Source organism: Lethenteron reissneri, chromosome 39 (genome assembly GCF_015708825.2).
Source record: "Lethenteron reissneri isolate LAM-NWPU_2019-01 chromosome 39, ASM1570882v1, whole genome shotgun sequence".
NCBI classification, from domain to species: Eukaryota; Metazoa; Chordata; class Hyperoartia; order Petromyzontiformes; family Petromyzontidae; genus Lethenteron; species Lethenteron reissneri.
The window spans coordinates 6,429,675-6,457,057 of record NC_083817.1 but is presented as its reverse complement, the minus strand read 5'-3'; the positions used below and the strand labels follow the sequence as shown (position 1 = coordinate 6,457,057).

General features: G+C 51.4%; 1 protein-coding gene across 1 annotated transcript in view; it reads left to right on the top strand.

Annotated features, from left to right (window-relative positions):
* The window catches only part of LOC133352074 (phospholipid phosphatase 3-like), a 65,250-nt gene that overhangs the window by 7,721 nt on the left and 30,146 nt on the right, over window positions 1-27,383 (top strand). The window contains exon 2 of the mRNA XM_061567813.1: window positions 13,679-13,836. Coding sequence (XP_061423797.1) covers window positions 13,679-13,836 — 158 coding nt within the window. The remainder of the gene's footprint in view (window positions 1-13,678; window positions 13,837-27,383) is intronic.

Genomic DNA, 27,383 nt, shown 5'->3' with positions numbered 1-27,383 from the left:
TCTTCTTCATCATGTCATCTTCAGAATTATAGGACCATCGTCATCCCGATTTCCAATCGTATGAATCGCCTCTATGGAAACGCATCTGTGAGTGTTCTCGCTCTTTCTGTTGAGACTCGTCGGGATTTTGGGGCCTGTACCATTATGGGTCGGCGCACCTTTCACGAATCCCACCAAGAGGTTTTGGCCAAACTCTGTCCAAGTGGTGAGTTTAGAGCTCGATCTAAAGCCTGGGAGTCAACATTGGACGGCGTCATCCCCATGTCACAGACAACACGCACTGGTATATAAGTGACACTCTATCCAGCGTACAATGTATATCATGATCTTAGTCCCACAAGTTCTGTTTTCCCACACCTGCCGGAGGACGGGAGGTTTGCATCATGAGCGATGCTCTGAAGAGGTTAACATGCCCATTTCCACACCTCACCATCGCTTCTTTCTGCTCACCAAGTCGATACCCGAATTAAAAAGTCCACTCTTACATCATTCTCCCTGTCTGGCTCTACGTATCCCCCTTGGTCACTGGCTTTTGGCTGCCCCTCAAATGCCCGTCTTGGTGACCTGCCTTCCTCCATCCTGCACACCACGTGTTCCACCCATCATAACCCCCACTTCCTGATTACACCTACAACACTTTCCTGCCAAATTTTAATCATAACTTCCAAGTTGCTTATCCTATCCGCCTCCATCGTGCATAAGTGTCCTATCCACCGCAACCTCCTCTTTCTGATGTGTTCTACATTGCTTTCCTGCGATGTTTCAATCAGAAGATCCAAGTTGCTTACCCTATCCTCTGCCATCATACACACGTATTTTATCATTCACAACCTCCTGTTCCTGGATTTCATATACAAGGCATTCCCACGATGTTCATCAGAACTTCCCAGCTGCTTAGCCCCAATCCAGCCATGAGATTCCACCATCAGCATTCACCTGTAGTCAAAGGGCAGCAACCTCTCCTTTTTCCTTTCTATTTGCCAAGCGGTGTCCGCAAGAATAATAATGGTCGCGATCGGCGTCTTCGTGTCTCCGCCTGTCGCTATATCCGTCTTGGCCGCGTCGCTCGCCAGGGATTTCAACCACGCGGCCTTCCCGGCCAATTCTCGTGATGGCCGACAAAAGGGTTCACCCGCCCTCTCCCCAAACCCCAACTCCCCACCCTACTCGCCCAAACTTCTCCTCCGCCCCCTCCATTCTGTCAGCGCATTTTAAATCTCCACGTGATTTGCTGACACCGCGAAAACTAAACACCACGAGGGCTTAACGCTTCCCAGAGTCGCTCGCTCGCCGCGGTTAACGGCACGAGCGCGTTAAGTCCTTTATTTGTAACCAGTCGGACGTCCAGCTGAGATTGCACGTGTACGGTACATTTTTGTAACTCCACTGCTAGATGGATGGCGCTCCCCACGTTGGGCTGATCGTGGTGGGGGGGGTGGTTTAACCATACTTCACCAGAATAGTCAGTGCTGGTTTGTGAATGAAGGCGGGGAGCAGAGACACTGGAGCAATTGAAGTATAATACAACAATGCATTTAGCTGCACTGCTCCCCGCTGCCCGCTACATCGCCCCGCAGCCCTATGCCAACCTGATGGGGTGCATGTTGGTCACACGACCAAGCGCTGTGCAGGCCAAAAAATCCTGATTGTGTTTTGTTTTTGCATATCAATAAAATTTGCGTGGCTTAAATAAAAATAGGATTAGTTCCACGGTAACGGAATTAAAGCACGGTCACACCACAGACCCTGACAAATGACACAATTTAACGTGCGCAGCGTTTTGCAGAATTGTCTTCATAATTCAAATGTTCTGAGTTTTGTAAACTTATTTTGTACAAACAGCAGAGTCGGTGCCATGATACAAACAAACAAACGTCTCTGCGTCTAACATCTTTTCATTTGCTCCCCGTAATTCCATTACCGCGGAATTGTCCACGGGGTCGCACGCAACCACCACACAAAGTGTCCTCCTCCTAGCCAAGCCAAGCAAGCGAGTGAGCCTCACCGCGGACACATTTTCCCATGGAACATTTTATTTAGCCCATGGGAAGCGGGGTTGGAGGAGGATGAAGGGGAGGGGGGGGCGACCTCTGGAAAGGGTGCGGTGTTGTTGGTGGGAGCAGAGGGTTGGGATTGGGGTTTAAGGGAAGGAGCTGTGGAGGAGAAAGGGAAGGGGGTTGGGTGGGGGTGATGGTGGTGTTGAGAGTTTTGCTGGTTTGCTGTAGAGAAGCTTTGTGCCTCTGTGTGTGTGTGTGCTCTTTGCAAATGAATTGAACAACAGGAGCCAGAGCTGGTTAAGACGGCTCTAGTAGTAATACCCCCACACCCCCCACCTCATCTCCGAATATCAAGCGCTGCTTGTACACGTATACACGAGGGATGATCGATAGGTCTTTGTGCTGATCTAGTCCACTAGTAAATAATGTCATCATCGTCAGCAGCCATGATCAATCTACTGCTGGATGAAGGCCTCCACAGGTCATCGCCATCATCTCTCATGGACCTGCGATGTGGCAGTCTAACTCCCGCGCGTGATCTGATTCCGTCACCCCGCGTCCCTGGTGGACGTGCTCTTGCATTGCCAGGTGGCGGTTGTGCCTCTAAAGATCCCGCCCGTCGTCACTCTATTCAGTGGCCTAGCCTTGTCGGCATGGGCCCCTGCTGCGAGGAATTAAATGGGGCCCCCTCGTTAAAAAAAAAAATTCCTCCGTGGCACGTTGCCTTGGCCTCTCCAACCCGCGGGCCCCGGCGCACTGACACCACCTGCACAATCAATAGCTACGTCGCTGATTTTGTAAACGTCTTCCATCATTCTATTCTCTTCAAGGGGCCTATCACTTAGGTGGCGAGCGACATTCCCCCTAACACGGTTATTCCTATTCTTAGGTTTTTTCGGTAAAGTCACGTAGGTAAAGAATCTAAATTAAAGTAAAATAAAAAATAAAATAAAAATCACGACGTTTCGGAGGCAACACAAGCTTCCGTCTTCAGGTGGAACCGTCACAGCACGCTTGCTGTAATCAAGTAAATGAGAGATTCCAAGGGATACTACCCCGTATATATACTGGTTGAGGGGGGAGGGGGATGAGCCAGGACCGGCCCACTTTTATTATTATGGTAAGGTGCGGACTGAGCCTTTATTATGGTTATTCCTGCCGTTTAACCAAATTTGGACATAACTGCAGCGTCGGACGTCAAACGGCACCGCGGATGTCAATGTTGCGACTCGTGCCCGCCGCGCACGTAGCCCACGAGGCAGATGCCCCGGTGTCGGTGGCGAACCCTGAACCCAGAGAAGCAGGGCCCCTACATAGCCACCGACAAAATAAAGGTATCGTGTGTCGATGCCGGCCAGCCGATGTTTACGTGCACGCACCCCCTCGCACACACCTTGAGAGTTCAAAGGGTACCCCGTGATGGATATTAACATGTGGGGAGCAGCTGACTTCACGCCCGACTTGGGCTATTGAATGCGAGGGGTGAGCGTGAGAGTAAATCTCGGTGGCACCAAATCACCTTCCTCGGCTGCATGCAACACTTCCATAAAACAACCCCCCCCCCCCCAACTCTGCCTCGACATTATTTTTTTGATGTTCGGTGGGGCCAACCATTTTTCTTCTTGGCAGCGCGTGGAATTTAGCAAAAGTGGAGGTGTGTGCCATTCGTTGAGTTATGATCATTAATCTACAGCCCCCTTTTGCCGACGCACTGCTGGATGAAGGCCTCTCAACGCCGCGTCAGTGGTGGAGGCTGTTTGTTCAAACTTCACGCTGCTCGGTGCGGTTTGGTGATGGTGGAGGGGCCCCCCAGGTATCACTCGCCACTGGTGGTAGCCGTGGCCGGCAATCAAAGTGAAGTCTCCTGGTCCATGGCACAGGGGGGTTAACCACTGCAACGCCAGTTGAGTAATTGATTCTGAAAAGAATTGTCCATCCTGCTAACTGAAGCGACTTCGTAAAACATTGTGATAAACCGGCGAATCTCAAGACTTATTTTTAGTGCTGCATTGAGACGTTTGCCAAGTATCTGTTTGAGTATCCAGTTGAGATCTGAGAGAGCGTGAGTATGTTGGCACGGCGTTAGTCATAAGCAGCTGCCCTTTTGTATGGAAAATCCTTCCGCTTGGCTCAAGCCAAAAGTTTCACTTTCAGTCCATAGCTTATTCATTACAAAGCAAGTTCGAGTGAATCAATCCACTTATCTTTCCTGGCTGGGAATTAGATCATGGGTGTTTGATATCAACAGCTGACCGTCCTCCGATTAGCACATTTGGAAACGTACGATGCGAAAGAACTTCAACGTACATACATACGTACATGGACTCAACCAACTCGCCATGAAAGATGTGATCCGAGAGGCTTGTTGATAGAGAGGAGAGCGCTGCAACAAGAAATACGTCGCTCACAGTACAATATCGTGCATCTAACTTGCCGGGGAACCTAATCTGTTGGCGGATACCTGAAAAGGTCAGATTCGGGAAGGTCACATCACGGTGCACAAATTCTGCACGGCATTGGCGGCTAATTGGCCAGGGCGGATAAGCGACCTCGGTTGGACTGCCGCTGGTAGGCCGAGTGGCCCCGACCCAGGAGACGGATATTGGATATGTTCCTCCCCCGGGCCGCTCCATTCCGTTGCTCCACGTTCGTTCCACAGCGGCTTTCCCCCGTTCGCCGGACATCTATAGGCCATTGTGTGCGCTCGTGTCATGGTTATGATTAAGCATCCGAACGAGACGTTTAGGACTCCCGGCGAAGGAATCTCAGCACGTCTTTGTAAACAAGGCTCCGTGTGCGTGCGCGCGCGCGAGCCTGGGATTTTTACATACTTGGAGTAGATAACGGCCCCTTTGGCGAACCACAAATTTCATGGCAGAAGAAGCACTGCATTTTCTTTGGGGGGGGGGGCAGGGTTCTCTACGAGTGTGAGAAGAAGGAAAACAACAACCTTCAAAGGAAAAATAGAAGAGTTGATCACGCAGTTCCCGTGCTACATATATCTTTGTGCATTCACCACACACAAGGACAAATATCCCCCCCCCGTGTAGCTTTTTAACAAACTGTTGCATATATGCATGTTGAACTTAGTTTAACATGTTGGCTTTCGTGGCCAATATTATCCATAATAGAGGTTTTTGGGTTAGGTCGGGTGAATATGAACGTGTGTCGTTAAACCCGCTGTCACCTGATACAGCCAATTAGTAAGTATTGTCGCTTCATGATGCTGGTTGTAATTCCTGGCGAAACGTCGTACTCGTATGGTCAACGTTGTGGGTTTACTCTCCAACACACCGGTGTGCTGAACTCGTAACTAATTGGCATGTTTTGTTTACGTGACAAACCTTACTGATTGGCTGTGTCGGGTGGTGGTGGATTTAACAACGCATTCATATTAACGCGATCTAACCCAAAAACCTCTTATGGATATGTTGAACTTGTTTTGCACCATACGTAGCCAACCATGCTGATCGGAGGTGCAGGGTAAGTGCTGTTGGGGTAAGTGCTGTTAGCGAGCACGCATTAAGATCGACACAGCGCCACCACATGCCTCATTCAAGGCTGAGCCGACCCAGTGGAGGCCGATGAGTGCTTCTGATATCCATTGTCACTGATGTCGTCCGTGGATGGAAATCAAAGTCATGTCATAGGAGTCCTAGTGCAGTGCGTTTTAACCAGTGCATCACCACTCCCCATGAGATCCTCTGGCAGTTGGACGTCTTTGTCACCTTTAAAAGTAACACACATTCACACATGATAATTGTTTTTTTACCCTTCTATCTGGCAACAAAACTGACACCTTTTTACAAGGAGTCTTTTGTTTGTATTATGACTGCAGATATTGCGGTCTATGCAAACATGACTCCTTGTAAAAAGGTGTCAGTTTTGTTGCCAGATAGAAGGGTAAAAACCAATTATCATATTTTTTCTGGCAAATGAGGTTCCCATAGTGTAGACACATTCATACAGTTAAACAGTCACATGCACAAATCTACACACACATACATGCAGTCACAGACACATTCAGTCTTATGCACAGTGACGAACAAACATCCATACACACACAGTCTCCCACTCAATTACACAAGCACAGTCTGACACACAGTCAAAGATGCGCAGTCTCACGCACAGTCACAGGCGTGCACGTGCAAGAGCAAACACGAGAAAGTGCGCGCGTGCACAACAGGCCACGAGCACCTGAGGAAATACGAGCGGGGACAGGGGAAGGGTCACGCGGAAACCTGGAAAGGAAGCCAGGACGAGGGGCGTGGGAGACGGCAGTGGGGGGGCGGGGGTTGGGTTGGGGGCGTCGAGGCAGCAGAGAGTGGAAAAGGGCACGGGGTCAAACGCGACGTGTGGAGGTCGCCGGCTCGCTCGGGGTTCTCATGATGGCCGTGTCGGAGACACGAAACTAAAATGTTTTTTTTTTATTTCACCAGGTAAGGCCCATTGAGCTATATAGACAGCTCTTTTTTCAGAAGCAACCTGGCCACAAATGATAACTCAACGGAGTGGCTTATCATCCCGTGAAAATGTATAGCAGCCAAATGCTCTGAAAGAATTGTTGATTCGAATCGGCAATGGGGAAAACCGAAGGATCCGAAGAAAAATCTGTGCCACCACGGGGAGAACATGCAAGCGCCAAATATACAGCAGGCGTCAGGGTCAGGATCGAACTCACACAACTACCTGCATACAAGGCGAGGTAGTTAACATCTCGCCAGCGTGACAGAACCGCTGAGATCATAGTTTTGAATGTGGGATTCAGCCCCCCCCCCCTCCATCCTCCCCCTCCCCACCTTCAGCCCAATCGTTAATGACTCCAGGAAAAAATGTTTCACCCACAATTGTAAGTTTGGTTTATTGCTTCATTCGGGTATATTCCCACTCTGCGAATAAAAAAAAATGTGGATTTGATTACCATGTGGTGAACGACTCATAGCCTGACCTATAAGATGTGCGCCCCTAGTGAGGCTTCAAGTGACTTCAAGAAGTCGTTCTGTGATGCCAACTTCCAGCGTTCTCCGTGCTATGACTCATGCTGCTGGAACACTGCTCGCTGGCAGGAGTTTCCAATCGCAATCTCTCTCTACGACAAACGTAACAAATGACACACCTGCATTTTTTTCAAGTCGAGCGTAGGTCGAGTTCGGAAAATACGAGCTGTTCTATTCGCGTTGGAATATAACAAAAAAAAAAGTTGGCTGGCGCGTGGGAGGCAAGCGGAACACCCGGGACACGCGCGCGCTCCAAATTAAAATTCAGCGGCCGCTGAAGCAAGAACCATTCGTCATTTGTCGCGACCCAAAGAGATCCACATCGCCGGGAGTTGGGGAGGCCGGCGATGTGTCGTAATTTGCACGGCTCGTCACGCGTAATGTATTGTTCAACCGCGATGATGCATTGCATTGTTCGGCCGCGTTGACGGCTCATTTATGACGGTGAACCAAAACCGGCCGATCCTTCGCCGTCTGTCGGCCCCGGCGAATGCGTCGTTCCCAGCCGCCAGATGGGACCGCCGGCGAACCGTGAATGGGCAACCCCCCGGACCTTGCGCGTCTCGGTTCGCCTGCTGGTGCGCGGTGTTTTGTTTTGACGGCGAGCGCCGACGCTGCTGCCGTAGTGCGCGCACGTACGCGCCATCGTGAAAGCAGCGGGGATTTTCGCCTCCGCTTTGTGTGCCGGTGTCACGGGTAGATTTAGTGCGCCCAACGTGATAAATGGGCCCACTGCCTTTGGGGCGCAGTATTTGTGTGTGTGTGCGTGTGGCTGTGGGTGCTTGTGTGTGCGGGTGTCTGCATGCGACAGATCTGTGTGTGTGTGTGCCGCTCTCTTGTGTTTCAGTGGGGGCGTGTGTGGGTGCCTCTGCCTGCGGGTGCTTGGAGTACTTGTGTGTGGGTGTCTGTGTGTGTGGTCGTGTGTGTGTGTATTCAGTGACGATTATTTGAACCGGTCCTGGGCCTCCCATAGGTCGATTCAGCCTCAAATGAGTACCTGGTGTCGTGTGTAAAAATCGCCACTAGTGAGACAAAGGCGACCAGGAGTGGTGCTGGCCACCTGCCCCCTCCCGTGCTGTGCAGGCCTTCATAGGTGCACGCTAACAGCACTGGCCTCAACGAAATGTTGAGGCTAAATGGGGGATCTTAGTATTGTGTCATTGTCTTCTGTGTTTGCGCATGTGTGGTGTGTGTGTATGTGACTCTTTTTGTGTGTATGGGTGTGTTTAGGTTTCTTTATGTGTGTGGGTGTCTGTGTGGGCATGTGTTGGTTTGCGTGCACGCGTGTGTGCAAGGCTGCGTTGGCTAGGTCATGTATCCTGCATGCCCAGCCACCGCATGCCCATGCAGCTTCTGTTTGGCCGGATAGACGAGGCTTAATGGGCACGACCTGGGCTAGAGAAGATATGGACTAACGTGGTACAGGATGATATGGAGCTGAGTGGACTTACAGAAGACTGGTACCAGCGGTGTCAAGTTCGGCCTCTATGGAGGAGGCTCATGAAGGACGCTGCTGGGCAGTTTGAGGCAGTCGCCCCCCAACAACAGCGCAGGGCAAAGAAGCAAAGCTCACAATGACGAGTGGAGCACCAGGCGGCTAAAATGCAGAAAGTTGGACCTGGAATAAAATCCACGTGACCACGGAGAGAACATGCAAACTCCATGTATACAGGCGTCTGGGTTGAGATCGAACCCACTACCTCCTGTATACCATGAAAGTTAGTTAACATCTCGCCACCGTGGCGACGTGATGACGTCGCCGCTACGTAGTGGCGAATGGCGGCTGCTGTTGTTGTTGTATGTTCACTTGTGTCTGTGCTGTGTGTGCGCGTACTCAAATAGGCTGCCCCTCCGTACGATTTGTACGCTCCCGGCGGCCGTTGCACAAATCCCCGCTCAGCCAGCGCGAACCGTGAATGCGCTTTCGAGGCGGAAAACTTCGACGCTCTCTCGGGGCTATTGTGTGACCATGGCTGAGCGTTGAGACACTGGTGGGATCAGTTGTCTAGGGACACATTTGTGTGCGTGCGTACGTGCGTGTGTTTGTGAGGTAATGATTAATAATAATGCAACAATTTCCTTTGTTCATCAAAGAAAGCCCCACTGAGTGTTTTACAAAGTTTTCTCGGAAGGGTTCAGCTTTTGGAAGTTCGGCCAATTCTAACGATGAGAGCTTGGCAAGTGGGAGTGGATTCCTCTGTTGTGATAAATTATAGTTGTTTGTGCCATTTGTTTTCATGCCATTTCTCAATTCCTTTAATTACCGAGGGGTTTCCATTGTTTGGTAGCTGCTATAGAGAGTATTTGACCCTTATATATCATTAATTCACAGCGTCGTGGGTTGCAATTAGCATGAATGGTTAGATATACATTTTTATTATTACTCGTACACATTTCTAATGCTGTAAGCTCTGCAGATATAGATTAAATCCGTCGCTGCACTGTCATCTCCTTGCAGCCTCACATGCCAAGCCTACAACAGTTGGAATTTCGTGCCACACTTGACCCTTTCCTATTCCTATGACGTACGTGTACACTGACGTACGTGTAAGTCATAGGTTTTTCAAAGGCCATGCCAGAGGGCATGTGGCACAGTTTGGCACCAGCAGTGAACGGGACACCCACCCTGCAACTTGCAGACGTCTCAGAACGACAAAGGGTTAATAGACACAATCGTGCTTAGCTCCTAATATGTAATGACATTGGGCGCATTTTGAGGGTGATTTGTGAATATGCATGCGTAAGGGTAACAGGTAACACAGTGTTTCATGATTCATCGCACTATGGGTCTCTCTTATCTTTGTGTGTTCACAACCCGGCCATGGGTGACACCATGAGCGAGTGTTATCTGGACTTGCTGTGGGTCTCTCATCGGTAAAACTCCGCCTGAAATGAGCCCCTGGTGCGGTGTTTAAACATCAGCGCTGCGGAGACAAATGTGGTCTAGCATGGTACTCCGTGTACCAGCTTGTGATAGGTGCCCACTGTCAGCACTTGCCCCAACAATATCTAAGGCTGTGCCAGAAGGCGAGACCACCCAAGGAGCAGAGTTTGTTGAATGGTTGCCTCATCAGATAGTTTTTGGCTTGATAACTGAAACGTGAGACACGAACGTGAATGTGGAGCGAGACAAAATCGGAATCTTTATTCTCGAGAAATCCGATGAGCTATGAAGCTCTTTGCTGGAGCCGTCCAGTCGAAAAGAGAACCAGGCTGATGGTGGTGGTTGCAGGACGCAATGGGCAAAGCCCTCCGTAGGATTTCAACTCCGGTGGCGGTGATCTCTAAGCAATGGTTCCTCACTCCGCACCCCCCTTAAGCCTCCCCTTCCTCGCGGACTCTCGCGCGCGTCCCCCGCTGAGCGAGCGTTTCGGAATTTAGACCTCCTCCATTTGGCGCCTCTCTTGGGACGAGGTTCTGCAGAGGCTCCTATAACGGCAGCGCTTGGGGCAGTGGCGCTTATGGAAGCCGTCGAACTTGGCAGTCCAAATTCACCCCCCCACCCATGCCCCCCCCCACCACCTCCCACCCTGACAAGGAGGTTGACCTTCAAAGGAGCAGCGTTATGCAGCAGCCGCTGGGTTTGCCCTGAGAAATAGAATAAGAGAAAATGCCTATGCGAGTGGTGCGGTGAGATGCGGTCCCGTATAAGATGCCTTGGTGTACATTCGGAATGCCACATTGTATTGAATAACATGTTCGGGAAAATGAAAGCATTATTCAATGATGCATAATGGATCGTAGATTTTGCAGCGCACCCCAATGTGCAGCAATCCTAGGAAGTACAGTATGGAGCAATATGAAATCTGATGGGTAGCTGTCAGGGAAATATGCGTTTTCATAATTGCAAATTCTTCCTTTTTTTGCCCTGGCTTGGGTCTCGGAATTTTGGATAACGCTCTGGTAAATTTTTGGCCGGTTTTCATAGCACAGGTCTCTAACATCAACTCAACTTTGTACACTCCGTTTTAGACGGAGCAAATGCACTATTTTTAAGCGTTGGTTGGGAAGCGCTAATGAATGACTGTTATGTGAGTGGTCAGTGATGTAATTGCGTTTCAGATTGTAGTAATTTGCACTTGCCAGGCGCTTTTCACGAGGTCTCAAGGCGTCGTGCGTGAACGGAACAAGGGTAATAAAGAGAGAGAGAGCCGGGTGGCAAAATAAGAGCCGGAGAGGACCAAAGCCGATTAGAAGAAAGTTTTAAATCAGGACTTGAAGGGTGTGTTTTAAAATTGTCTTTAAAGAAAAAAAAAATTCTCACTTAGGGTTTATACATTCAGAATTGTGATGTAATTTTATTGGTTAAATAAAATATATGTATATCTTTATTTTCATTCACAGCATCCTAACCACTTTTATTGCAGCAACAAAAATGAAGGACACGCTGATGTATATCATGGCCTTGGGTGGGTGGGGTACATTTATTATTTGTTAAATCAATGTTACAATTTGCCCAACCCTTCTGATGTGAATGAACAAAACATTTTATTGGAGCAAAATAAAGGCGACAGTGTGAAAAAACACCACGTTAGCCTACAAGGACACACTAATTAAAGCAAGCGGCGGCGCAATGGATTTACTAATTGCCGTTGTGTTTGCTCTTCTCCAATCTCGCAAGTCACAACCGCCCGCGCACTGATATTCCCCAGTAGCCCCAGACGCTACGGAGACACTTAACGCCAGGCAATTGCGCGCGCTCTTTACGGGAAACTGAACCACCGACCTCCCGAGCAAAATGCAGCGGCTGGGTGGGGGGGAATCCGTGTTGCCATCCCCGGTGGGGCCTGCTAGGAGAGAGATGACAGGACGTGGGGCCAGTGGTAATCAAAGCACGCGATCGATTTCCACCAACCGCTGGCGGCGGGGCAGGTACGCCGCCAACGCCGCTGCCGCAAATTTACGACGGAGCAATGACTTGTGACTAATTTGCGGAGCCTTGCGCGGCGTGTGCGTGCGCACGCGTCTGCGTGCAAATCCATAACCCACGAGGCTGTGTCGAGCAGAGAAAATGCGTAATAATATACGGATAACAGATGTGCCTGCTCCGGCACCGCTGGACGGAGGCTAATTTAAAACACGCGTTGCACGCCCCGGCTGCCTCCTTAGCCGCTTGTGCGCACAGACAGAGAGAGAGAGCGAGAGTGAGGTGAGCGAGCGAGCGAGTGAAGAAGACTGTCACGGTACTGCGCAACGTTTAATTGCGTGTGTGGCACACAGCGTAAACGGGTCGCTAGCGTCTGCACGTGGACCTTGCTACCGTGAGTTTGTTCTTTTCTGGCTTTGCAATTGCAATTAATTGGAAGCATCAGCAGCACGTTGTGCACGATAACAGTGGTGGTGATGATGATGACAATAATGATTGCAGACAGTGGAGCACTGCTGCTCAGAAGTTTGTGGATTCAGAGGCATATCTAAAGTGGATGGAAGGAAATATATATATACAGGGTGTCCAGAGAAGTATTATCTGCTATTATTGAATTATAATGAAATTTCATGGTGGAGTGGCCGTATAGCAGCTGTTAATGCACTGCACTACAAACCTGGCAACCTGTTGTTCTATTTCAAATTGACAAGAAAACAGGTGTTAAGATATTCTTTGGGTCTTTCGGTAAAGTCACGTAGATAGGTTCAAAGAAAATAACCTATCTACGTGACTTTACCGAAAGACCCAAAGAATATGAATTCCTGCAGTCACGAAAGCTTTAAGTCAAGATTTAGGTGTTAAGATGTTTAATGACCAAATAGATACCTTTTGCAAGGCATCAAGTCCGCATTAACCAAACGTTACTTGTGGCAAAACATGCAAACATGCAAAACATGCAAACAAACACGCTCTGATAATGCAGTATATCCATTCTCTTTGGTTCTTTCGGTAAAGTCACATAGATAGAAAAAACAATAGATCACGACGTTTCAATAACAACACAAGCAACCGTCATCAAGTGTGAAACAAACACAGCAGGAGGACTGCTGACGTAGGGGTATATGCATTGTCTTTTAAATTGATTGGCCTACACCAGAGATACAGCCTTCTTTATGGCCTTGTCTCGCCAGTGTGAGACCAGGAAACGCCAAAAGGCAATGAGGGTCTTCTTATAAGTCCCCTCCTATTCTTTGGTTCTTTCGGTAAAGTCACGTATAAAGATAAAATAATAAATTAAATAATAGCATACGACGTTTCGATTTCAACACAAGCAATCATCATCAGGTATATAGTTTTCTGGTTAGATTTTATGTCGCTATTTCATTACACCTGATGATGATTGCTTGTGTTGCAATCGAAACGTCGTATGCTATTATTTAATTTATTATTTTATCTTTATACGTGACTTTACCGAAAGAACCAAAGAATAATTCCTGCAGTTACGAAAGCTCCAAAATTAAGATGAAGTCTCCTCCTGCTTCGGTCCCCCCAGCAGTGCAAGCGACTCCACCACAGCGAGTACACCGGTTGGTCGCCTGCGGTGGGGGCAAAGGGTGGTTCCTCACCTCTTCCAGGAAGTCTGGCCAGCGTGCAAGAGTAGGCCTAATACCCTCTCGAGGGTGGAGACCCTTCCATCAGCAGTGGCGTGAGCGAGAAATTGCAGGGCTGTACTTTCACCCGGAAACCCAAACACGGGGATGAAACTCATGTTTTTCTCTCGTCTGTCCCCCCTCCAATCTGCCCTCTCGCCCCCCCAGCCTCGCTGCCCTTCCTCGTGCTCGAGATCAACGTGGTGGACCCGTTCCAGCGAGGATTCTTCTGCGGTGATGAGACCATCGACTACCCCTACGAGAAGAGCGAGACCGTGTCCGACGGACTCCTGATTGCCGGCGGATTTCTCATCGCCCTGGCCACCGTGAGGACATACCTGCACCAACCACGGGGCACAAAGACAAAGACACAGATCCCCCGTATGGCCTTAACAGATTGTTGGGGCAAGTGCTATTAGTGAGCACCTAATGAAGGCCAGCATGGCACACGAGGGGGTGGGTGACCCGCACCAAACCTGGCCGCCTTTGTATCCCCAGTGGCGATGTTTAGACACAGCACCAGCTACTCGTTTGAGGTTGAGTCGACCTCGGGGGAGGCCCAGGACCGGTCCAGATAATCGTCACTGGTGTTGGCTGTGAGCGGGAATCGAACTTTGGTGCTCCGTGTTCGGAGCGTAGCATGCTAACCGCTACACTACCGCTCCCCACGCGGCACACACGTGCACACACGCATGCACACGCTCGTGTGTGTGCACTGGTGCGCACACACATGCACACGTGCGTGCGCACGTACACACCCTGTATCTTAGCATGATACACCCCCACCTGCACATAGCACACACCTGCACAGTCTGTATCGGCACCAGGTGTGCTATTGCATCGCAGGATCGTGAGAGATGGCAGTGGCTTGGGGAGGTATTCATCCAGCAGTTATAGTTGCCACATGTCCTGGTTTCGACAGTGAACTCAATTTAGATCGTCCTCTGGGAACTCTTCAAGCCCTGCCGGGATATGATAAAAATGCCACTTTTATTATATTCCGACAGTTTTTTTTACAGATGTTGTCCTTCCCGTGCACCTCTGATAAGCACAGTTGGCTACGTTACAGTGCGAAAGACATTCAACATACATACAACACACCACTCCAGACAATGCATTTATACATACAACACTCCCTTCCTTCGGTATTGTGAGATATTCTTCTTCCCATTATATGTAGTGGGTTTATATTTTTTTTCACAGCGGCGGCAACTCTTATGTTCAAACCTGACTAGCGCAGAACACCCGTGGGGAGTGTGGTCACAACCTGCATGCTCCCACGTCTAAGCTTCTCACCTTTAACAGCCTTTTATATTACCAGCATGGTGAAGTATGGTTAAATACCCACCACAATCTGCATGGCATGGGGAGCACCTCGTCTTGCTTTGGAACGTTACATATTACATTCCAGGGGCAGTCGTGGTTCAGTAGTTAGAGTATTGCACAATAAAGTCAGAGACCTGAGTTTAATTCACAGCCACGGCTAACTCTACTTTTGTATGTATGTTGAATTTCTTTCGCACCGTATGAAGCCAACCGTGATAATCGGAGGTGTTGGGCGAAGGACAACAACCTTAATACAAAAGCCCGTTTTTAAAGAAATGAGACAATCTCGATGATTTTAAAGTGCATAGCTCCCAGTGCCTTCCTAATATCGGAAGGAAGAGCATTCCAGACGGCCGCAGAAGCACATGTGGAAGCGCGCAATGCGGTGACCATCTTTGGTCACTGGCTAGCCAAAAGCCATTCGATCGCTAGCCAAAAGTCGTGAAATCTGAACTTTTCATGGGCCTGTTCCACTTCACCAAACCCACACTTACCAGCATGGTAAGGAATGGGTCAAACAACCACCATGACCTTCATTGCATTGGGTGGCTTCCAGCAGTGGATTGACAATGGGCTTTAAATGATGATGATTGTTGTTATTATATCAATGTGCATTGCACATGCCACGTCTCTACCCCATGCACTCTTGGCTGCGTGACGCATTTCTCAAGAGTGATGGTTCTTGAGTGACAATGTCATGACATAGAGAGAGAGAAACCCACACCAGTTGCCTCTACAAATATAGACACCGCCGATAATAAAACGCTTTGTGTTTGTGTCCTAACATGCACTGTGCAGTGGTAATATTATTGTACGTGGTAATATAATCGCCACACAGCAGTCCTCACTGTCAGTCCACTGCTGGGCGACAGGCTTTGCGTGCCGTGCGGGTCGTAGGGGGTTACTTGACCATACTTCACCACGCCGGTCAGCGCGGGTTGGGGACGTGACAAGGCAAGACCGGTTCTCACATCGCTTGGTACTGACGTCAGCCGTGGTTGGGAATCGGACTCGGGTTGGCGGGCTCGTCGAGCAACGCGCCAAACGCGAAATATTTCGTGAGAGTAATTTAATAATACACGCATTGTTTTCTTGCCTCTGCTTATATCATTTAGCATTCATCCCAGGATTCCCTTACGAGAGAGATGTTATTGTCCCAGTGGGCACACACCTGGTTAAATAAAGGCGACTAAATTAAATTACTGTGAATGGAATTACACGGCGGAGTTTAACAGTCTGTGCTTATCATTTAATTAACGTGTTTTCTTCGTCTTGTTGGCTCGACAACCCCCAGTGTTATGAGCACGCATGCCTAGGCCAAGAACTTTGTTCAATAATTTCCTTCTCTTGTTTTCTCTCTTGCCCTCCCTCGCTCCCTCCCCCCCTCCCCTCCTCTCCCATCGCTCGCCCGCCTCCGCAGTTCTCATTCCACGTGCCGTGCGTGCCCAGTTGACATTCTCGCGAGGAGGAATACTGCCTCCGCTCATAATGCAAACCCCACTTTTCAATTGCAGCTGCGTGCCAAACCCGGTGCGTTGAATTTGAGAGAAAATGAACCGAAAAAAAAAATGCGGGCAAAACAAAAACTCTGCGTTGGATCGCACGCGTGATGACTTCATGCCTCGCGCGTCCGGGGAAAGTTCAGCCGCTCGCTCGGGGCCAAGACTCTGAACCGTCATAACCCTGCGCACTCCCTGGTTGGTGGCGGTGGCGGCGGCAACTGCGTTTGACAGCGCAGGAGCCCACCCGTTCCACCCCCCCCCCCCCCCCCACCTCACATTATGTGCATTTGCAAAATACCGGGGGGTGGCAGGTAGGGGGGATGTCCCGCGATAGCAGCCAGGAGCTACCCGCAAGTTAGCAGTTAAAATTCGGGAGCACCCAAGGATCTCCTAAAATGCATTTTCTAATTTAAAATTGTTTTCTGCTGACGTGTTTAAGCGTCTGCCAATTGAGCAACAACAACAAACAAACAAATAGCCCGATTGCACATTCGTTTATTTGAAAGCTGATATCATTTCCTGGGTAAATATTTGCGAGATACTCCTTGTTCACCAAAGCGCCCCATCTCCTCCCTCCTCCTCCTCCCTCCTCCCCATACTTAATTTACACGCGCGGCCTTCACTGCCCAGCAATGCGCCCGGCGCGCGCTCAATATAGGATGTGAGTAATGGCCCTCGATAGGCGAGATAAGCCCCCCTTAAACAATGGAGCCGCGGGCCCAGCGGCAAACCTTGGCTCGTCATCCCGCCACCACTTGCCGGGCAAACGCAGTGGGCTGCCACGTAACGACAGGTCCAGTGTGCAACAGGGCATTAGGTGGGGGCAATTGTCATTAGTTCTCATCTGCGCTGCGTTCAATCGCACGATACTTGAAGGTCAAGACGGCCCCCTCCGTCTTTCTGCTCTGGCACTGCTCAACTTTGGCATTTCTATCCAGCGTCCCGTTTGGCCAAGTTCTTATAAACTCTGCTCAGTTCAATGAACGTATTCACTTTTCTACTACATTTGGCGTTGTGAGCGTTTTCGGCCTGCGCTGAGCAACCAGGATAACAATTTTTTTTTTAAGTGGGAAGAGAGAATTAAATGTTGCGGGACTTATAAGAGAGAATTGTATGGACGCATCTCGCCGGCGTGGAAGTTGCCTGTCTGACTCACAATAGGAAGGTTGCGATTGATCTTTCACGGTCGCGGGTTTGAGTTTATTTGATTTGTTACACGGATCATCCCGTTGAGCCAGATGCCCGGCTATTTTACACGGGAGATCCGTGGTGCGTGAGCACACCAGCAGCAAGAATAACAACGCGGGTATTGCGGGAACGAGTTACAGGGTACTTAAGGTATATTGCAGAACCAACAAATGGGGGTTTTAACGGTCGTAAATGAAACACACGCGAATCGAAACAAACTGTGCAAATATAATATAAGAGCATGACGTGCCAGACAAAAGGTTAGTTGCAGAGGCAAATAGGCTCTAAAGTTTAGTCTAACAGGGGCATATTTGCACGCGCATTTACAAGGCATGGTGCAAACGTAATGTGGGAGCAATAGGCACTGTAAAAATATAGGTACAGGTGCAAATACGATGTGTGTTTTGGTTTAATGTGACCATCGAGAGCAGGGTAGTGAAGTGAGGGAACCAAGGTGGTCGTCCCACAGGGGCGATGAACTGGGAAGTCGGCAGTGGTTTCTACTCGGAGAGACTGAACAAATGCACAAGGTGGTCCAGTGGCTTAGAGGGCGAAGCTAGCACCCCTGAGAACCTGGGGTTCGAATCCATGTTACAGCTATCCGTGATTAAATCTGGTTCCCGGCAAGTGTAGTGAGTTTGATGGTCTCAGTCCTGCCATTAAGAATGCACAAAAAGCCTCAACGTTTAATTTGGTTTTTGCACTTAATTTGGCTGAAAATTTTGCTCTGTAAATGATCAATTTTACTCGCATGGGACAATATCATAGTAGAGTGTATAGGGAAATGGGCAAAGGATGAAATAAGCATAGGCACTCGGACTTTTGTTGGGGAGAAATCCTGAGAAAAATATTGTCGGCCGCTCTTCCCATAGGGTGCACTACTTTGTGAGATTTCCAAATGGATTATATCAGCACCATGACGTTACACTGATAGCACAATTGTAATAGACCGGGGAAAATATATAAAAAGCAGCTTTAATATGAAGAGACTTTCCTCCACAGTGCCCTTGGACTTTAGATTGTATTCATCTGAGCGCATCTTTGTGGTCGGATGCAGTGCATCTTTCGTTTTGTTATTTGTTTGGAGGTGGGCGTTTTGATGTCATACGCCCTCTTCCCCCTTCCCACCCTTCCCAACTCACCAACCTTGGTCCGCTTTGATCCAGCCGCTGTTAACTCGGTCCAGGGGGGGGGGGGTGAGGTGGTGGGGGGGTACGGGGGGAACCTTGTCGATGCACTGAATCATCTGCTGGTACCCAAAGCTCTTACCGATACGCCGACACGTGCTGGTATGGGCAGGTGGCCCTGCATGCAATTATCACTACATTTCACGAGTGAACAAAGGGGGGGCGGCTAAACTAGAGACACGTGAAAATGTCTTATTTTTGTCCACCCCCCCCCCCAACTTCCCTCTTTAACCCCCCCCCCCCCCCCCGCTTCGCACCTGCGCACGTACCACGCAACACGCGATAACGCACTCTCAAAACCTGGGGCCCGGGAAAGAGAGGGCCACCTTCCTGCACGGAGTGGAGCCGTGCTAGCACATGGAACTCGCGGCCCGCTGTCGGCAGGAAAAGACAAACATTGGTGTAACGTGAAAGAAGCGGGGCCCTGGTGGGTTACTTTATCGCAACGTTTGCGTATCGCCGTGGGCTTTAACGCGAGCGGCGAGTGGCGCGATCATCCGACCGTTTATTTTATGAAACGTTAACCATCAATATGTGTAAATGCACGTCGATGCCGGGCGTGGAATTATTAATTCGCAATAGTTCAAAATCGGCGCTCAAAGTGCGATGTTTCACTCCGAAGGCCAACTTTTGAGTTTTGGTTACAGACGTTGGTTTGTTTCGGGCTCTCGTTATCAACACTTTTTTTGTCGGCCGGCGTCTTCTGTGCGCGACTGCGCCCTCTCACCCAGAGAAAACTCTCCCGGTGTTTTTTTTTTAAGCCCCCCCCAGCAAAAAACAAATGGCTTCACCAACGCTATGTTGGTTCAAGTAATGCTTGGTTACTGATGCCGTCAGCCCCAGTGCTTCTCTCTTCACGGTGTGCTCCAGCTATTTGACCCCTAGCTCGCGGTCAAACTTGTCATGTCCACCAATATGCACGGAGTGTGACGTTGCCTGTTCCGTGAACTCGGACCATGGATGACAGGTTAATTAGAAATAATGGAGAGATTCTTAGTTGTTCTCTGTCAATGAGAGGGAATAAATATATTGATGTTGCAGCTGAAATGAGAGAGAACCATCGTCAGGAAATATAATTATCATGGAGAATATTGTTGGTATTATTATTATTATTTATGATGTAATATTTTGCTCCTTCACGTCAGCCGCTGACATGCTGCTGGGAACTGGGAGCCTTGGTTTAGGCGTATCAGTCATTGGGGTGGGGGGGGGGTGAGTTATTTGTTTGACCATACTTTACCTTTCTGGTCAGTGCGGCTTGGTACAGGAGGGGCTTAATGTTCCAGATATAGAAACTTTCCGATGGGAGCGGAGGGGAGGGGCCAGCGGAGGGGCGAGGTCCTGAGATTTAAATCTTTTACTTAGGGCCTTATATTAATGAAAAAAAGCCATCAATGCATTTTCTCTGGTAATTATGAATACGGTACCAATTTCCAGGGTCTCGGGGCATTACCCCAATTGCGACTCGCCCCCCCCCCCTCCAAGATCTCCCACCAATGGGTGCTGCCGCTATCATCCAGTCTCGCAGTCGAACTCTGCCAGTCCACAAGGCTCTCAAACGAGCTTGACATCTTCAGCAATTGACTGGAGAAGGATATGCAGTTGTAATGTCAAGACATCTCTCTCGGTGACATTAAAACAGCTCCGTTATAATTATTTGTCCTTCAGCCTGTTACCCCAACCCCAGAGTTGCCAAATTGCCACAGACAGAGATGGTAATCTCAAACACCCTGCGCGATGAGACCGCTCAGGGACAGACTTTTACGCACGAGTGTGCTTGGATCGTAGGCAACGTCGGGTTTCGCTATAATAGAAGCAGCCTGCTTTCACCTGGAATAAAGAACATAACGAAAACCATCATTGCTTTCATTGTCTGCAAATGCAAAAAAAGGTCATCAAGTGACAAACACTCACGCACACAATCTAACTACAGCCTCATAACTCTCTTGAAGCCCTGTGCTAGTTTTTTTTTTTGCGCCGGCATAACATAACAACGCTTCAAAGCTCTGCGCCCGCATCATAACCATGAGTTTCGCTTTGATGAATGGAGGCCCGCTCTAGTCTGACAATCAATTATGTGGCCCAGTGCATGTCGACTGTGAGCTATGCCCCACATATATGTTCGTGGATATGTATACGTACGTGCGAGAGAGGGGCGGGGGAAGGGGGGGCATTTCAAAGCCCAAAGTGAAGCTAAGTAGTGCTCCGTGTATGGAGACATACGTTCTGCGTCTCGCACGCCCCGATCGGCTCCCGGTATCTATTACTTAGAGGGGACAATGAATTGTGTTGCTCCCTTTGGGGCCCCGTGGGTGGGTGGAGGGGTTGTGTGGGGGTGGCAGTAGAAGGGGGTTAAGAAGAGGGGTGCGGGCGAGGGATAGGGGCGGGGGTGGGGGGGAAGGGGAGGGTAAAATGGGCTTCAAAGGGGACGTGGTTCCATGGCATCTGGATTCAATAATGCGGCTGAACACGTGCCTCCTCCCCCCGCTGCCTTCACTCCGTCCCGTACTCAGCGCTGCCAATCCCACAGAGCGGAGGAACGGAGATGGTGGGAAGAGGGGGGAGGCATCAAAACAAAACACAGATAAGCGGGGGGGGCACGGTGGACGAGGGGGTGGGCACGGCGGACGAGGGGGGGGGCACGAGATGCAGAGACAAATGGAGATGAGAAAGCAGTCGCCGCAGAGCAAACAAGACACGCGACGATAGGTTTTGTTGTTGAATGGCGATGACCTCGCTTTGTTTTTCAACAAACAACAAAAACTTTGTCACGTTTCTACTTTTTCTCTATCTCTCATTGCACTCGTTGTGCACTTGCGCGCTCGCACATTTCTCTTCCTCTTGAGCGCGTCGGTTGATTCGGTGCGCCGTGTACCCCGCGTGTGAAGGCGTCGGCGCGTGGCGTTTTACGAGCGCGGGTCATTTAAATGACGCTACTTTACGTTTTTTATATATATGTAAAAATCGATAGTTTTGGCAGACTTTTACGCGCAACAGCTGTGACAAGAAAACTCGCTTTTTCGCTTTGTTGCACGCGTTGCGCGCGGCACAAGTCACCGCCGGTGTACGTGGGCAAATGCAAATTAATTCAATCGCAACGCGATTTGCTCCGTGACGCATCTCGGCACCCCGAGCCTAATCCGCGCCAAGGTCACGCGCAAGGGCTGTGATTTGCATTTACAAGATGCATCTATTCTCGTTAGCAAGATTATTATGTCATTTTGGGGGGCCACTTATATGTGCGTGTGCTCGGGTGTCAAATTGAAAGCATGTGTCCACGTAAATTGTGTGCGTGTGTGTGTGAGAAAGTAGTAAATGGGCGCGCGTTAGAAAGCACATGGTGAGCAGACGCGTCGTGTTTGCGCTGCATAGCTCCGTGCAATGAGGCCCTATATCACTCTGAGCTGCGGACACATTGAACACAAAGACAATAATCCTCCCACCCCCCTCTACCGCCAATAGCCGTTATAGACTGGTGGGGCAAGGGCTGTTAGTGAACAGCTATGAAAGGCCAACACGGTGCTGAACGGGGGTGTTGTGGCTCACGTCCCTTTGTCATTGCAGCAGTGGAATAACAAAGATGAATATCAATAACATAAAATGATTAACGTTCCTACACACACACACTCGCAAACACAGTCGCCGGGCTCTGCTCGTATGAGCGCAGCGAGGAAGGTCGGCGAGCTTGAGAACTAATGCACGCACGCAAGAGCAACGTGCGTCACGCTTGACCCGGCCTTGAGTCAGGATTCCATCTTAAAAACGTCATTGCTGTGGCCCAAGCACCATGGTCCTTGCTGAGCGCCGCATGTTGCACAGAGGCACGGCTCAGCGCGGTCTCTCCCTGGTGAGCCCTTGCGCAGGGGCACGGCTCAGCGAAGTCTCTTCCTGGTGAGCCCTTGCCCAGGGACACGGCTCAGCACGGTCTCTCCCTGGTGAGCCCTTGCCCAGAGACACGGCTCAGCGAAGTCTCTCCCTGATGAGCCCTTGCCCAGGGACACGGCTCAGCGCGGTCTCTCCCTGGTGAGCCCTTGCCCAGGGACACGGCTCAGCGCGGTCTCTCCCTGGTGAGCCCTTGCCCAGGGGCACGGCTCAGCGCGGTCTCTCCCTGGTGAGCCCTTGCCCAGGGACATGGCTCAGCACGGTCTCTCCCTGGTGAGCCCTTGCCCAGGAACACGGCTCAGCGCGGTCTCTCCCTGGTGAGCCCTTGCCCAGGGGCACGGCTCAGCGAAGTCTCTCCCTGGTGAGCCCTTGCCCAGAAACACGACTCAGCGCGGTCTCTCCCTGGTGAGCCCTTGCCCAGGAACACGGCTCAGCGAAGTCTCTCCCTGGTGAGCCCTTGCCCAGGGACACGGCTCAGCACGGTCTCTCCCTGGTGAGCCCTTGCCCAGGAACACGGCTCAGCGCGGTCTCTCCCTGGTGAGCCCTTGCCCAGAAACACGACTCAGCGCGGTCTCTCCCTGGTGAGCCCTTGCCCAGGAACACGGCTCAGCGAAGTCTCTCCCTGGTGAGCCCTTGCCCAGGGGCACGGCTCAGCGCGGTCTCTCCCTGGTGAGCCCTTGCCCAGGGAAACGGCTCAGCGCGGTCTCTCCCTGGTGAGCCCTTGCCCAGGGGCACGGCTCAGCGAAGTCTCTCCCTGGTGAGCCCTTGCCCAGAGACACAGCGCGGCGCGGTCTCTCCCTGGTGAGCCCTTGCCGAGGGACACGGCTCAGCGCGGTCTCTCCCTGGTGAGCCCTTGCCCAGGGGCACGGCTCAGCGAAGTCTCTCCCTGGTGAGCCCTTGCCCAGAGACACGGCTCAGTGCGGTCTCTCCCTGGTGAGCCCTTGCCCAGAGACACGGCTCAGTGCGGTCTCTCCCTGGTGAGCCCTTGCACAGGGACACGGCTCAGCGAAGTCTCTCCCTGGTGAGCCCTTGCCCAGAGACACGGCTCAGTGCGGTCTCTCCCTGGTGAGCCCTTGCCCAGAGACACGGCTCAGTGCGGTCTCTCCCTGGTGAGCCCTTGCCCAGAGACACGGCTCGGTGCGGTCTCTCCCTGGTCAGCCCTTGCCCAGGGGAACGGCTCGGCGTGGTCTCTCCCTGGTGAGCCCTTGCCCAGAGACACGGCTCAGCGCGGTCTCTCCCTGGTGAGCCCTTGCCCAGAGACACGGCTCGGTGCGGTCTCTCCCTGGTGAGCCCTTGCCCAGGGACACGGCTCAGCGAAGTCTCTCCCCGGTGAGCCCTTGCCCAGGGACACGGCTCAGCGAAGTCTCTCCCTGGTGAGCCCTTGCCCAGGAACACGGCTCAGTGCGGTCTGTCCCTGGTGAGCCCTTGCCCAGAGACACGGCTCAGCGCGGTCTCTCCCTGGTGAGCCCTCGCCCAGGGGCACGGCTCAGCGCGGTCTCTCCCTGGTGAGCCCTTGCCCAGGGAAACGGCTCAGCGCGGTCTCTCCCTGGTGAGCCCTTGCCCAGGGGCACGGCTCAGCGAAGTCTCTCCCTGGTGAGCCCTTGCCCAGAGACACAGCGCGGCGCGGTCTCTCCCTGGTGAGCCCTTGCCGAGGGACACGGCTCAGCGCGGTCTCTCCCTGGTGAGCCCTTGCCCAGGGGCACGGCTCAGCGAAGTCTCTCCCTGGTGAGCCCTTGCCCAGAGACACGGCTCAGTGCGGTCTCTCCCTGGTGAGCCCTTGCCCAGAGACACGGCTCAGTGCGGTCTCTCCCTGGTGAGCCCTTGCACAGGGACACGGCTCAGCGAAGTCTCTCCCTGGTGAGCCCTTGCCCAGAGACACGGCTCAGTGCGGTCTCTCCCTGGTGAGCCCTTGCCCAGAGACACGGCTCAGTGCGGTCTCTCCCTGGTGAGCCCTTGCCCAGAGACACGGCTCGGTGCGGTCTCTCCCTGGTGAGCCCTTGCCCAGGGGAACGGCTCGGCGTGGTCTCTCCCTGGTGAGCCCTTGCCCAGAGACACGGCTCAGCGCGGTCTCTCCCTGGTGAGCCCTTGCCCAGAGACACGGCTCGGTGCGGTCTCTCCCTGGTGAGCCCTTGCCCAGGGACACGGCTCAGCGAAGTCTCTCCCCGGTGAGCCCTTGCCCAGGGACACGGCTCAGCGAAGTCTCTCCCTGGTGAGCCCTTGCCCAGGAACACGGCTCAGTGCGGTCTGTCCCTGGTGAGCCCTTGCCCAGAGACACGGCTCAGCGCGGTCTCTCCCTGGTGAGCCCTCGCCCAGGGGCACGGCTCAGCGAAGTCTCTCCCTGGTGAGCCCTTGCCCAGGGGCATGCTCCCCACGCTGTGGTCCTGACCTTGGCATATCTGCTGCAAGACGGCAACCGCTGGGTAATGCCAGGCTGACGAGCATTTTATCATTTTGGAGAAAAATGTAAACTCGAGTGCGTGCGCGCGTGTGTGCGTGCATGGTGCGCGTCAGATAAATGCTGTCTTTGGAGCAGGAGCTCCTTAGCGGGAACATTCATAGCGTTGACCGCTCCCCTCGTCCACTCCAGATTCTTGCACCTCCTTAAAGAAGACAGAACCCAAAAAAAACAAATACTGCCACTGTTATCTTGTAGATAGCCACCTAGCCGTTGTGTCTCGGGGTGCCTGACACGACTTGAAATATCAGCAAGGAAAGGAGGAAACTCTACATTTTACGTACTACATTTATGCTCAAGCATTCCATTGTGACATGAGTGCATTGACTTTATCAAAACCTATGCAAGTGACAGTCACATCATTGCAGCTCTATAATGGCGCACTTGACTCTCTACTGGGGCACTTCTCTCACGAATGCAGCTCCAAGCTCATTCCAGACAGCCTGAGACACGCATCCTAGATACGTGTCTGCTAGATATGAGCTGCTTTCTTTGTTGGATCGCCTCCTTACCTCAGCTTTTTGCGGTGAACAAGGCCCCACAGTTTAGAAGGAGCACACTTTCCAATAACATCTGGTAACCCAGCAGCGTTTGCTTAACAAGCTTAACTCTGGCTGATGAGACCCAGGAGGTCGAAGCCGGTCCACGGTTTTCTTGCTTAAAGAAATGTGGCCGGTCAACATGAGTCTGGAAGGCCGATAGACTAAGACATATTTGTATTCATATGTGGAGACACAGAACAACAATAGTTTCTTGATTGCATTTACTGTTGAACCAAAACATCAGTGACCTCGTGCGTATTGTAGAATGGGTAGCTACTCAACTTATACCATTGCACAGCAGCTCTGCTTGTGTACGTGTCTGGAGCGATAGTGCTACGGTTAGCTACCTGCGCTACGAACCCAGTGACCCAAGTTCAATTCCCGCTCACGCCCGACGCCAGTGACGATTATCTTAATCGATCCTGGGCTTCCCCTAGGTCGACTCGGCCTCAAATGAGTACCTGGTGTGATGTGTAAACATTGCCACTGGGGAGACAAAGGCGGTTTGGTGTGGTGCTGGCCACCCACCCCCTTGTGTGCTGTGCCGGCCTTCATAGGCGCTCACGAACAGCACTTGCCCCAACAGTCTGTGAAAAGGCTATCTGGGGATCTTTGCATTTATTCTTTTAAACTAAACTTTTTTTTTATTTTACCAGGTAAGGTCCCGTTGAGCTATATAGCAATTTTTAGAAGCGAACTGGCCACAAGTGATATCTCAAGAAGTGGCTTATTATGTGGAATTTTATAGCAGCCAAATACTCAGAAGCATATTTCTAAATGCGGAGGGGAAAAAACAGAGGACCCGGAGAAAAATCCACGCGACCACGGTGAACGAGACACGCACACTCCAAATATACAGCAGGCGTCAGTTTCAGGAACGAACCCACGAGCTGCATACCAGGCGAGGTTGTGAACATCTCGCCACCGCGGTGCCAGAGGGACAGCTGTTGCAAAGAGAGCGATAGGGGAACACAATGCTCGCCCCCCGTCTCAGATGGAAATACATCCGTGCCCTCTCTACAGTGGCAGATCAAAAGTGGTTTTCTCTCCCTCCCTCCACCCCCCTCATATTTAAGCAACCCCTTTACAAATAATGGCGTGCTCCACAACTAATGGGCCGCACGTGTGCATGCGTGCTTGCCCCTCATGAAAGGGCTCCTGCATCAGATGCAGAACGCACGGGGAGTTTTGTGTTTGCACGTGCGCCCCCGCGTTATTCAGCTCCCCCACAGCCAAGGGTTTCCATAATAAGGGCATTAATAGGTTGCAGCCCTTTCTTTCCTCGAGCCACCGCTGGATGAAGGTCTCCCCCGTGCCGTGTGGGCCATGTTGGAGGCGGGGGGGGTGCAGGGCGGGGGGGGGGCAGAGGGTGTTTGACCGTACTTCACCATGCTGCAGGCCCTTGCGGCTTGGTGAAGTGAGGGTGCCCTGGAACTGTTTGGACATCGCTTGCCCGCCGATGTCGGCCGTGGCAAGGCCTCTGGGTCCACGTGCTCGGTGACGCTCCACCATCCCGGTGGGGACGTACGTATGCGCACGGTACGTCGGACTCCTTTCTCGCTCCGTACGTAGCCAACAGTGCTCACTGGAGGTGTGTGGGGCAAGGACGACACACTGAGCGCAAAAAGACGGTTCGGCGAGTGGTCCGTTCGAGTTGAGGCTTGAGAGGAGGGTATCTTGGCGCAGCGTTGGTCGTAAGCACGGCACCACCACTCCCCCCAGGAACTTCCAGGGTGTATGCAGGATATATCAACGCTATATTTGGCAAATGCTCTTTCATGTTTGATGCCC